This window comes from Morchella sextelata (assembly GCF_020137385.1).
Source record: "Morchella sextelata strain SCLS chromosome Unknown scls_1, whole genome shotgun sequence".
Lineage (NCBI taxonomy): Eukaryota > Fungi > Ascomycota > Pezizomycetes > Pezizales > Morchellaceae > Morchella > Morchella sextelata.
Window position 1 is genome coordinate 377,668 of NW_025408616.1, and position 13,607 is coordinate 391,274.

Below are 13,607 nucleotides of genomic sequence, written 5' to 3' on the forward strand. Positions count from 1 at the left end.
TCTATTTCTAGCTCTGATATTCTACTCCTCTACTACATGTACCTATCCCCACGCAAGATGCTTCAAAAATAAAGTCTATATGTATATAAAAACCAAGTCTCTATCCCACCCTTCAAAGCCTCGCCAAAGTCCCATCCGTCTTAACCCTAATCAAATGGTCCCTCGATATCTCCTTCACGCTCTTACACCCGGCCAGGCCCATGCACAGCCTAAACTCCTCATACAGCAACTTGAGCGCCAGCTCCACCCCGGCTTGTCCATCATACTACATCACACCACCACCCATGTTAGTCTCTCCGCGCCCAACAGATAAGGTAAAAAAAAAAAAAAAAAAAAAAGAGAGAAAAAAACGGAGAGAGACAGAAAACATACCGCCAACCCCCACAACGGGATCCTTCCAATCCAGCAGCAATCCGCCCCCAGTGCTAGTGCCTTGAAGATATCCGTGCCCCTCCTGATGCCGCCGTCGATATGGACGGGGATCCTACCCGCGGCGGCGGCAACGCACTCGGGCAGTGCGTCGAGAGTGGATGTGACGCCATCGAGTTGTCGGCCTGGTCGCAGTTACATGTTAGGCACCATACTAAATATACCTAGCTAGCTAGCTAGAATTAAAGTTACTCACCTCCATGGTTCGAGATTATGATTCCGTCGACGCCGTGCTGGACCGCGAGTAGCGTGTCTTCGGCTGTCAGGATACCTTTGACCCAGATTTCGAGCTTGGTGATGCTGCGGAGCCATTGGATGTCGGTTTCCCAGTTGAGGGATGCATCTACACGTAGGTTAGGGACTATCACTTTACCAGTCTTCTTATGGGGGCGGGTGGGAGGTATTTACCGGTGACGTTGCCCTGGGGGACGATAGAATCCACTCCTGCCCCCGCTGCCGGCGGCTTGCCTTTATCCCCGTCGTGCGCCTTCGTCTCAGTCTCGGAATAGACAGCCACGTCGCCCGGGTTCTCGAAGTTCAGCAGCTGCAGGTGCGGCGGCAGCTTAAAGCGGTTCCGGACCTCGTTGATGCGGCGGCCGAGGTATGGCGTGTCGACTATATGTTATGCCCGGCACTGCATGAATATCACCCGGCACCGGCCACAAAGAGTGATTTATACATACCGGTAAGGAACACCGCCTTGAATCCAGCACCTAACCAAAAATCAGCTCTCCATATTTCTACACAGGCGGGGAAAATTAAAGAAGGAAAGAAGGAAACGCACGTTCCGCCCTCCGCACCAGCGCCTCGCTCGTCTTCCGGTTCTGGAACACATACAACTGTATCGCATAGTCGACGGCGCCCGCGCCCTGTGCCACTACGTCCTCCATCGACGAGGTCGAGAAGCTACTCAAGCCCACCGCAACGCCGGCGTTTGCGGCGGCCCGCGAGATGCCGACTTCGCCGGATGGGTGGGCGAGCTTTGCCATTGCGGCGGGCGCAATGCAGAGCGGAAATGAAATCTATATATATTCATAAGTACGCAATAATTTTTAATTGTGTGTAGGTATTGGAGCCGAAGAACTAGTGGAGGCGGTTTTTTTTTTTTATATATATATACGCACTTTCTTGCCCCATAGTTGCGTGGAGGTATCGATTCGGCTGACGTCCTTGAGCACGCGGGGACGCAGCCTGTAGCGGTCGAAGGCGGCGAGGTTGTCGCGGAGACTGTAGCTATTTGTTAGCTACTTGCATATATCGGCAGCCACCCTAGATATTTCAGTCTGCTGGAAGAGCTACTAACGTTATCTCGCGATCTGAGCCCGAGTTATAGTACTCGCGGGTCATCTTGTCCATCTTCTCCATTGCAGCAGCCTCCAGCTCTGCAATTGAGAGCACCTCGAGATTCGACATTTTGGTAGTGGTAGTATCGATATCGCTGTTCCTGTTTTCCCCAGCACCGGGCTATCTTCGGTTAAGTAGAGTTGCAAAATAGATGCTTGATAGATACGTGGAGCTGTGATAGATATCTACCCGCGGCCGGGAATATTGGCTGGCTTGGCAGGCAACCGCAACTGCCTGCATTGCACTAGCTACGGGTTCATGGGGAATCACTCGGGGATCGGCGGTGGGACTTTCAAGGCATCGGCCGAGGGTGCCGAGGAGCAGCCTTGTTCACACCTGCTCGGTGATATCTACACTATATGCCCCCGGTAAACGTAAGCAAGTTAATATCTATGCATGAAACACAACAAGGTGTGGAATTAAACAAAAAAAAGAAAAAGAAAAAAAACAAGCTGTGTAATCATGGTTGATCACTCGTTTCGCGAATTGCCAAGGGTGCGCAGAGACGGGGCGGGACTCTGGCTTGGGGCTTTGGGGCTTGCTGGTACAAGTGCAGTACTTAGAAGTGCGGAAGGACTAAAGAACTGTACTTACCTCCTGTTCGCAAAGAACCTTTCGTGCAAGTACTCTCTCCACATACATACACGCCTGTCTAAATATTAATACCACACCACATGTGCAGTCCACGGGGCCGAGCTGATAGAATCTTAAACATCAAAGTCCAGGCATCCATAGGAAAAGAAAAGGGGAAAGAAGAAAAATCCTCCACGTGAACATTGAAATTTACCACCTGCCCTAAATACTAATCAAATCTCCTAGATCGGTCATCAATTGTTACACAGAGAAACAAATACCCCACTCAACGGAAGTCACGATGAACAATGTGTAAGTCAGCCTTGTCATAAAACAGTAAGTTGAGTTCTCAATGTGTACCTACGGATATCTCGAGGGGTTGATTCAGCTCAGAATACATCCCACGTGCGCACCCCAACTCTGGGGGTATGAAGTCATATGTCGGAACCTACCATTGGAAAATCATGTCCTATATGGATTGGCCCTTACATCTGGATCTCATCATTCCATACATGTATGCAGTTGGCCCATTCAGGAACCGCCTCGGCCAGCATAACAGGGTAGTACGGGCCAGTATTCAACAAAAATATATGTAGATAGAGCATGAGTATCAACATGCGTACCTAAACGCATGCCTCATGCTAGCTATACATTTGATACCGAGAAGCCTCATATATCGAAACTGCCATCATGGATATGTACGGTATGTACTTTGGAGAAGAACATTTTACAGTAGGTACCAGGTATACGTACATGTGTGTAGATCCAAGGGCCCGGTCTGGTACCTATCTACCGGATAATCGACGGCCTCTCCAAGATACAATCCTTGCCAAGCTGCTGTCACCACGTGATGTGACACATCACAAAGTTGAAAAACAATGAACTGAGCGACCCAATTGTAACGCCACCAACTTCTCTTCTCACAGGTTGACGGCACCTTTAGCCGCCTTCTCAATCTGCAGTCCTTTTTATGTAATTGTCTACCGGGGTGTAAGGACTTCGGAGATTATCTACGAATCAGACAAGTCATGAGTGATTCGCTGCCATAGCCGAACTCTCCAAAAAGTAATTGGAACAAGGAAATTTGCTGTGAGTACTTTCGTATTCGCGTCTTTGGGTACATGTAGCCAAGTAATTGTAGTCCTGATGAAAATTATGTCTATCGATTGGACGGGTTCCCGATGGGTCTTTAAGTTATATATCAATATGTAAGAAGATGCCCAATAGATAGATTAAACTCGCAACAAATATTTCCCAAAGGGTTGCTTCGTGTACTACCGGACCATTCAAACCCAACCGCGGAATCTTCATAGCAGAAGCAGACGTATTTAATATTTCAGGAGCAGCTACAGTCGCAACTCGATATGCCGGGTTGCCAGGGTTCTAAGGATTTCGTACGGAATAGCAAAAAATCCGGGATAGCAAATTGATTTTGCAGTAGAAAAATAATATTCTCAGAGGATCTCGTACGAGACAACAAGGGATTCGGTGCATTGAGTTCCGGCATATCGAGTTGCGACTGTATGCGTCTTGTCAAGACTCTCGGCCATTAAACCCCGACATAATGATAGTTAATATTGGACGGTCCTCCTGGTGGTTAACGTCCAGACAGACCACTTATTACTCTTAACCGCCGACCCTAATATTGATTATTAAATACATGTATGTACCTATATCTCACATCAGTTACGAGATCGAATTAGAACTCAGTTGTACACGGTGTTGACTAGACGATTCCAAGCCGTGATACTCAACAAATCAGGACCACAGGTTCATTGGAATCATGATGGTGGTGGTGATGATGATGATGATGTATTAGGACTCCGGCACTTTCTAGATATCATCACTCAACCCATCTGATGTGCTGGGGCCATTGTATTTACATACGGGTACGTCGAGTGTAGGCATCCGGTCCCGCTAGGATTTGGCCACTGATACCCATCCTTATCCACATCGACATCAGTGGCACTTGCGCACAGAGTATCCCCCGAAGATCGTACTCTAGATAGGTACCAGACCATTGGTTACGCAGCATTCAGTCGTATCAAAGATAACCTATATATGACAGAGGCTCGGGATATAAAATGACACAAGTGATACTCCAGATAGGAAGCCCTTGAGAATCGAATATCCTTTGTAGAATTACCTGGGATCGAGCACTCGCACACGGGGTGGAACCGACACTGGCCGTCAGCTGGTCAACTTTTCAGTGTAATCATCAAGCTTCGATATAATCGCACTAGCTCAAGCTAGGCTAAAGATTTTCCATTTGGCAGGGGGTAGATCTTGGCGCGCTATTCAACGCGAAAAACTCGCAGCCTTTGACACGAAACACAAAGTCCAGCCCCCTGATGAGTCGTGAAGAAAGGGCACAAGTAGCTCAGCGGTCTCTGAAAATCTCACATGTGCAGGGAGGCGAGGAAGCGATAAGCCTCTGTGGTACATGTACCTACTCCGTATCGAGGAGGAGGCGGGGTTTGTTGTAGAGCGGGCAGATCCAGAACGTAAAAGAAGCACAATCGACGCATCCCCGAACGGGAAATTTCGATAGTCCAGATGGGGTAGATGAAAAATAATTAGTTGGGATACTAATGTAGATCTGAGTGTGGCAAGGAAAATGTGGAGTGCTTGTGACGAAGCCCAGAGTCCGTATCGCTTCCTATCTACCAACGACCCCGCACAAAATGCTCAAGGGTAGTGTGAGTGAGGTGGACAAAGACACCACCATTTGAGCTAGTCGGGGGGGGGTAAGAGGCCATAAATAGGACCCAATTTCCCTTGAACTTTCCTTCACCAGCAACGACAAACACTTACTACCCACCATTCCATACAAAACTATTTTCCAACTTTAACCCACAAACCTTCAAACCCATAAACACAATGTCTGGCTGTGGATGCGCTTCAACTGGTGCCTGCGGATGCGGCGAGAGCTGCACTTGTGATGGATGCCCTGTAAGTTTCTTGCAAGGCTTCTCAATGAATACCAAAGCTGACCATTTCATAGCTCAAGTAAATCACCGCAGTGATACCCGGACGAATCCATACATTCCATCCCTTCCAAAGACGACAACGAGAGATAGTCGGACAAACATCGGAGGAGAAGTGAGGTATTGATATTGTTTCGGGTGCACCAGTCCTGAGGATGGATAGATTGAGCGAGAGATTGAGGGTCGGTATGCTAGCTTAGCGTTCGGTCTTCATATCGGGTTTAAGATATTCAGGCAGGCTGAATTGGGGAGGCTTTTTTGTTTCTTTGTTAGGAGTTGAATTATGCTATTCCTTTTTGATTCGCAATATTTTTTATCGCTCCTTTGATGTCTCTCGGAAACATTGTATGATTTATTTTCCTGTTCATTCGTGTATTCATTCTCGCGAGATGTTGTCTTGTTCGGTCAACCGTTACTAGACACATTGGACCGTTGAGCCAAAAATAAAAACCCACCGTCTTCCCCACTTGCAAGAGAACAACGGAGAGCCAGCCCTTGAAGAAAATGGTCTGGTCAGAGACTAAGATAGGGCGTGTATACTAGTAATGCTTAGTTCTGACGAAAGAAGCATACTCTAAGACGACGAAAAAGCTGCCTATTAGCTAGCTAGCGCACAGTAGCGAGTGCTTCTTTCTGTGATACTACTGGGTATGTAGTGTAGGGGTAATTGTCCCCAGAGAGCTGCAGTAAATGCTAATGCTGTGTTGGTGGCACACATACATCCATCCACTGACAGAGTATGCTCATCTGAACTAGAACCTAGAAAGTACTGTCCCTATTGCAATGATCAGTATATGTTGATATCGATAACATTCTATATTTCTAATCAAATAAAGGGTAAACATATTTACCTGTAAACAATTCACCAAGTAAGTACGCATGTAGCTGAACTGAGAACCACGAGATTCTTAACCCCGATAAAGGAAGCAGCGATAAAGGAAGCAGCGATAAAGGAAGCAGCGATAAAGGAAGCAGCCCCAAAGGCTTTCAGTAACGGCGATTTTGAAAACGACTGCTCCAGGTACCAGACTCATCAAAGATATCGAGTAGGTAGGTAGGGCCTCTGGGATATATATATATATTATACCGCTGTACATCCATTGCCCATCCCGAGGTAGAATTAATAAGTCGACCGGTCAAGTGGGCCGTTCGACAAAATTCAGCAGCTAGCCCATGGTGTTTTATACGTCGATTCTAGTTCTACCCCGCATACGCAGACGTGGTGAGCATTACTTTTTATACAGTCGTTGGTCTGAGTGGGCGAGTACCTTGGTGGATACCGACCCCGGGCGTATGTGCCCCTTGCAAGCAGAGCCTCGATCGGATCACACCATTTGTGTGCAGGGTGATCAAATTATATTGGAATCCTCAGACAACGTGGGCTAATTGGCATGATTGACCTGGATGAAGTGATGAAGTGGGGAGGCCGTCGAGCTCGGTCACAGCAAGAGTAGAGTTTCTTTGGACTAGTCTGGTTACCCACTAGACCGTTAATTCCCGAGCAGGAATAGTGCCGTTATTTATTTAAGCCACAATCATGCTAGTGTTCTATATTTAAGAAGGAAGATATAGAGGAAGAAGAGAAGTCGCAGATTGTGTTTGCATATATATCAACTCTAAACATACGTGTCTTCACCCCGTGAGGAATGGCCAGAACGCACAATGGTTGATAAACCTTTTATCGTACGTATGTGCCACGATGGTATTAACTAGTGCACTGCTACATGCAGGCCAGCTTTGCAATTGGCCTCAAAGGACAGAATTCGAACGCCGCATCATTATGAGACTAAGCACAGGGAAGTTTACCTTACTCATGATAGTAAGACCCTCGAGCTCCGTCATGACGAAAGCTTCAAATTGGTTGGTCTATATTATCCAACTCCCATCTACAGATCAGCAGGTAGGGCAAATACTTATTTATCCATATGGTGGTAGAGAATTAATTAAAGTATAGCTAATAAGGTTAGGAATGCTAAAAGAAAATCGGATAGGTAAGGGCACAAATTACAACTTTGTGCTCATAACTTTCCTTGCGGCTTTCCTCATGATCACACCTCTGCAAGGCCACTCCAAACCAAATGTAGGAGACCGTCCCATAAGGTGGTTGATAGTGGATGATTCGGGAGGAAAAGAAGACAATGGGAGCGCGCAGGACAAAGAGTTGTTGTTTGTAGAATAAACTGGGTAGTACCGGCACTGTTACTTTCCCAAAGTTATAAAGAGTCGATCCCTACTGTAGTTTAGAGTCGATAGAGAATTATCAGTTATCGATATCCTACACCAAAGCACCATTCTGCAATAAGAACATCTGCAAACGAGGCCTCCTCTATCTACAAGGCTGCTGGGAGTGAGACTAGCTATAAGTTAATATCCTACACCCTCTCCCCGGCCACGCACAGCTAACACCTTGGTTGACTCCAAGCACACAGTCACAACCCAAGCTGATCTAGATAACTTTAAGCTCGTACCTACAACGTTACCCGTGTGTTAGGATATCTAAGATTAAGGCTTGAGCCACGGACGGGTCTTTTAGAAAAGAAGAATAAGCCGTCGAGTCTCAATGCCGGGGACGTGGGTTCAACCAGAGATAGGGCTGCACTGCAGTCGATCGACTTCCGGAGGCACTTGTCCGATATTCTCTACCAATGACTACTAGCTACCTTTGTAGTCTTATAGTCGGATCTTGCTAGTTATAGTTATCAGGATATTGAGATATATCCTAATATCCAGAGAACGGATATCCCACGGGTGGAATGGGGCACTATAATATCAAAACATGCTACCGAAAAGTAGAGTTGGGACCAGCTGGTCACCACGTCGATTCGTTTATTACAGGCCATAGACGGTATACCATCTCCATGGCAAGGCTCGGCTGTATCTTTCATTTTCAAGGTTTGCTATGTCTTGGGGAAGGGAGAAGAAGAAGCTCTGCTGGGTACGTTTGGACTATGGCTTGATCATGTATTATCACTCGTCAATCAACGTTCGTCACATATGTGTACACAGTTAGACTAAATTTATCTGCTGCGATAACTACATGTACTTAACTTGTAAATGTGTTATAATCATCTGTATCAGTCCATGGGCCCAATTAAGTGACCATGTAATCGATGACTACTATCGAAACGATAGATGTGAGAGTGAAGGTGAGAGTGAAGGTGGCAATCCACCTTGTGTGAACTACACATAACCCAAATTCTTTGCGCCCTTGCTAGTACATGTATCGAGTCTTATATATACTTACAGTGATGTGTATAATAGAGCTGTTTAAGAGTGTCGTGGCGAAGACGACGTGGTATCAGCATGGCGCTAAGGGAAAGCTGGTAGAGCATGTAAGGAGATTTCCTCCGAGTCTTCTAGTAGAATCATCATCAAAGATACTTCTGCCGAAAATACTCCTACAGTATATACGCCGGAACAATTGCTTCTGGGACGTTACTCCGGGTCCCAGGTGGGATTCATCTTTGCTACAACGCGGTACTTGGGAGGGCGCTGGATTCCAATTTAGATGGCTCATAGACTATCACTCGGACTGGTTTCAGTAAGTCAACAAAATTTTTTTTTTAATTCATTAATTGTTCGGTAAGTCAACTAATTGGGTCTACTTTATGATTGATTGATCATGGTTGATTGGTTAAGTTGGGCCTGCTTTCTAAAACAGCACTCGAGCTCACGATGCAGCCGTCTATACCTACGATTCCACACACAGGTCTACAGCCATTTATCCCCCTATATATCTATCTATCTCGCCGCCTCTGCCAGCGCATCTGCCAGCGCCACCCCGCACTCCACCGCCATCCCCACGTTCTCCGCCCACTCCCACGGCTTCCCCACACCCCCCGGCAAGCTATTAAAATACTCCCACCCCATCACGCCCCCAAAGCCCGGAAACAACTCCACCAGCTCCATCAGCACGGTCTGCAGCGTCTCCATGCCCACCCACCCCGCGCCATTGCACCCATTCGTCACAATCCCCGCCACCACCTTCTCGGGCGGCCAGCCCCTCCTCACCACCGCCTCATACCCGCGCGTATCCTCCAGCGACCCCCACCCGCAGTAGAACTGCGTATTATACCAGCTCACGCTGGCCCCGCGCGCCGCCTCCAGCGCCTCATACGAGAAGCCGCTGATGTTCCCGCCGCCCTGCAGCGCGGCGGCGACCGGCGCCAGCGTGATGATGAAGTCCGCGCCGAAATCGGCCTTGAGGCGGTCGATCAGGCGCACGATGCCCGTCAGCGACATGGGCTCCTCGACGTCGAGGTCGATGCCGTGGGGCGCATAGATCTCGATCAGCTCCTTCAGCGGGGCGTAGTATGCCTCGAATGTGGCGGCGTCGGGGGTGTCGAGGCGCGCGAACGTGCCCTGGGCGGCGCCGCCGAGCATGAACATGACCTTGATGCCCTCGTCCTTGAGGATTATGACCTCGTCCCAGAGGGGGTCGAAGGACGGGTGCGAGAAGGGGTGGTCGTTGAGCGTGATCTCGCCGGGGAGGGCGTTGAGGTGCACGGCGGCGAGGATGAGGTGTGTTATGCGGCGGGTGGGGGTCTTGAGCAGCGGGAGGAGCGAGACGTAGGTCTTGCCGTCGATGTAGTGCGTCTGGTGGTAGAGGATTATGCGGGGGTCTGGGCGGGCGTCGAGGCGCGCGGGGGGGAGCACGGGGGCCATTCGGCGGGTGAGCAGCTTGGAGCGGGAGCGGGAGGGGGAGGGGAAGGGGAGGAGATAGCGGAGGTGGCGGGTGTGGTAGATGAGGAGCTGGCGGAGACGCTGGTAGAGGCGGTGGGCTTGGGCGCGAGTTGTGGGCAGGCGGCGGAGGAGGCGGAGCATGGGGTGGGGGGACGGGTTTGGGGGGAAGGTGAGGTGAGGGGGATGGCGCAAGTGCATGTGCAGTTATTGCTCGGCATCGCTAACGATTGGGCTAGGCATGTATATATGTATATAACTCATCAAAAGGTTGTTCTCTAGACAGATGTATTTGTAGGAAGCCTTTGATCAATCACGAACAGGAGAGGTCTCTCTGTGGAATGCGTCTACGTGTGTTGTCCGTGGTAGCCAGCTCGCCAGTCGATAAGCTCTGTCCACTTCTCCGCAGTAAATATCATCGCGAAGTGACCATGGAGACTGGAAACAGCCCAATCACGTATTTGTGTAGATATGCCATTCGCTTCACATAAATACATGTACGTACTCATATCTGCACTGGTAGTGTACAGCTGTGGCTTTTCCGGTGCCGATTAGTAGATTCTGTGATTCTGTTATGTACCTACACATTTACCTACCTACCCTTCTATCATTGACAGCGGGCCACAGCACACGAGTACCGCCTGACTAGTCTGCATCGGGCACTCACTGCGCATGCGTACTCCCCCTTTCTGCCGCTTGGCCTGCGGTGGGATTTGGCTAGAGCAGAGCAGTGCGCAAGTACCCGAGACAGCAGACAGACAGACAGACAGACAGACAGACAGCGACCCCTTACGTTCTTCTGTGCCTGGCAGCCAGGTGCCTGTTTGTACCTGCCTGTAGGGTATTTTATACTCCCTTACTCGACAGTCTCTGCCATCGTCGCGGAGCAGACACAAGATCACTCTCTCTCTCTCTCTTTCTCTCCACAGCGTCCCCCCGATGACATCATGCGGCTCTCGCCCGGGTGCTGACTCAGGCAGGCATGTCTCGCAGCTAGCATGTGACCGCGCCCAACCCAACCGGCTTCCTTCTTCTTCTTCAACCCCAGGCGTTCACATGCAAATCGCTGGTAGTTACCGTGCAAACGATGATGTCTGTCTGTCTGTCTGCACATATGTGTACTTTTCTTTTCCACAACGCATCCGTCCGCCCACGCACGCGGGGGGAGGTTTGTAAAAGAAAGCATGAGAGTGGGAGAGCGAGAAGAGAATGGGGGAATGGGGAAGGGTGAAGGGGGAAGAGAGGAGGGGAGTGTTTTTACTTAATAACTACATGTACATGTACTTTTTTTACTCTGTCCTTTTTTCTTTCTTTCTCTCTCTTTCTCCTTTGCTCTGATCACACGCTTCTTGTTGGGTTAATACACCCTCTCTCTCTGCCCATTCATTTCTCTTGCACACCGGAGTACCGGGGCAGTCAAGGGCACATTCTCTTATCCACTTCTCTCCTTTTATACATAGCCGGGGGGAGAGAGCTCAGGATACACTTTCCCTTCTGTTGTAGTCCGTTAGACGTCTATCTCCTGTCTGTCTGTCTGTCTGTCTGTCTGTCTGTCTCTCTACATCTTATCTCTTGACTATCTGCATACAAAGATCTATCTAAGGCCTCCTGTCGTCATCTCCCTGCTGCTGCTGCTGGTGCTGCCGCTATCTGCTGCTCCTGCTTCTTCCGAGGCCGTAAATAACCTGATCGATTGCCTGATTGCCTGCCTGCTTGCTTGCTCCAGTCTGCTGGGAAGCCTGCAACTCTCGAACGTGGATTGCATGGCAGCCCTTGGTACGTTCAACGGCGTCCCCCCCTCAACCCAGCCACACCGGGTCGTTCGTCATCTTCTCTTCCCCTCCCATATCTCCACTCTACTGCTAGAATTCTACTGCTGTCTATCCTATCTTCCTGGCCCCCAATATATCGAATATACATCCCAGTGTCTGCTCCAGTCTCTAAACGTTCTCTCACAGATACGCCCTGGACGTTCTACATGTCCGACGAGCCCACCCACGACGCCAATGGCAATGGCACCACGGCCAGCCACCACTCGGACTACAACATCCAACCCGCCGACCCCAACCCTCCCACCATCGCCTCCTTCGCTCCCATCTCCTCCTCCCCCGCCTCCCGCTCCCGCTTCCAGGTGCACCAGAAGTCGCCCCTCCTCGCCTCCACGCCCCCGCAGATCACCCGCGCCCTCTCACAGAGCTACCCCTACATCAAGGCCGCCAACTACGTCCTCGGCCTGCTAACATGGACCACGCCGGACCCGTGGGAGTCGTTCCTCGTCGTCGCCGCCTTCTGGGCCGCCGCCCTCTACGGCGACGTCGTGCTCCGGTTCGCGGGCAACGTGTTCATCGTGGTGGTGCTCATCCTGGGCATGTTTCTGCGGCGGTACCACGACGAGCCGACGAGCACGACGCTGGACGAGATCCTCGAGACGCTCAACACGCTCACGACACGCATGAACATCTTCTTTGAGCCGTTCCTGCAGCTGACGCGGTGGCTGTCGACCACAAAGACGGCCACCACGGCCACAACCCGCCCGGCGCTCACAACGCTGTTTGTCCGTATCCTGCTCACCACGCCGCTGTGGCTGGCGCTCAGCGTGTACCCCACGCACATCATCACCGCCCGCCGCATTGTCCTGCTGGTGGGGACGCTGATCCTCTCATGGCACTCGCGCCCCGCAAAGGTGTCCCGCACCGTGCTCTGGCGCTCGCAGCTCATCCGCAAGGTGTGCAGCCGCCTCACGGGGCTATCACTCATGCCGCCGCCCGTCCTCCCCACACTGCCCCCACGCCACGTCCCCTCCACCGAGCTCAAACACACGCCCAGCACGCAGAAATCCCACCCCTCCGCCACCTCACCCGCCACGCGCATCGCCGCCGCCCCGCGCGGAAACCCCGACAACATCCACCCGGAGGTGTCCACGCCGCTGACGGCCTCCACGACCGGCGCGTCGCCGGGCGTCAAGTTCACGTTCGCCATCTACGAGAACCAGCGGCGGTGGCTCGGGGTCGGCTGGACGGCGAGCCTGTTTGCCTATGAGCGTGCTCCGTTCACCGACGAGCATCTGCAGCCGGCGCCGGCGCCGGCGGAGTTTGTGCTGCCGGTGACGGGGCGCGGGAGCGGTGTGCGGTGGCGGTGGGTTGAGGGGGAGGACTGGCGGGTGGAGGGGGCGAATGGTGGGAGAGGCGGCGGGGGGAAGAAGCAGGAGGTGAAGGATAAGGTGGGGTTGAGTGGGGAGAGTGGCGAGGGGTGGGTGTATTATGATAATAAGGTATGTGGAATTCACCCTACAGCTATCATATGGGACAGATGGAGATGGAGATAGAGATGGACTAACCATGGTGTGATATAGTGGCGAGACGGCCGCAGAGGCGTCGACGGATGGGGCAAATACACGCGCCGCCGCAAGTGGTACCGCAACGCGGAGCTCGTCGAGGATCTTGAGGATGCTGCTGCGGCGGAGCTGCCGGCCGCCGAGGTCAAGGTGAAGCCGGAGGTGGTGGTGACGGACGAGGAGGGCGAGGTTGTGGAAAGGTAGTTTGGGAGTTTTGGCGTGTCCTTTTTTTTTCTTTTTGTGTGTGTGTGTGTGTGTGT

The 13,607-nt window shown here is 51.0% G+C and overlaps 3 protein-coding genes across 3 annotated transcripts; 1 reads left to right on the forward strand and 2 right to left on the reverse strand.

The window, feature by feature from the left end:
• Positions 1 to 112: 112 nt before the first annotated feature.
• On the reverse strand, positions 113 to 1,842 carry H6S33_000096 (uncharacterized protein; the record flags this gene model as incomplete). Its single annotated transcript, XM_044832394.1, has 8 exons — positions 113 to 265; positions 373 to 554; positions 626 to 772; positions 838 to 1,044; positions 1,113 to 1,142; positions 1,214 to 1,451; positions 1,554 to 1,656; positions 1,733 to 1,842. The coding sequence occupies 8 exons, from the start codon at positions 1,840 to 1,842 to the stop codon at positions 113 to 115; spliced, it is 1,170 nt and encodes a 389-aa protein (XP_044699655.1).
• Positions 1,843 to 9,074: 7,232 nt separating this feature from the next.
• H6S33_000097 (uncharacterized protein) lies at positions 9,075 to 10,157 on the reverse strand (the record flags this gene model as incomplete). The annotated part of the gene is made up of 1 exon (XM_044832405.1): positions 9,075 to 10,157. One exon carries the CDS (start codon positions 10,155 to 10,157, stop codon positions 9,075 to 9,077), a length of 1,083 nt encoding a protein of 360 aa, XP_044699656.1.
• A 1,834-nt stretch (positions 10,158 to 11,991) lies between these two features.
• H6S33_000098 (uncharacterized protein) lies at positions 11,992 to 13,551 on the forward strand (the record flags this gene model as incomplete). Its single annotated transcript, XM_044832416.1, has 2 exons — positions 11,992 to 13,284; positions 13,366 to 13,551. 2 exons carry the CDS (start codon positions 11,992 to 11,994, stop codon positions 13,549 to 13,551), a joined length of 1,479 nt encoding a protein of 492 aa, XP_044699657.1.
• Positions 13,552 to 13,607: the final 56 nt, after the last annotated feature.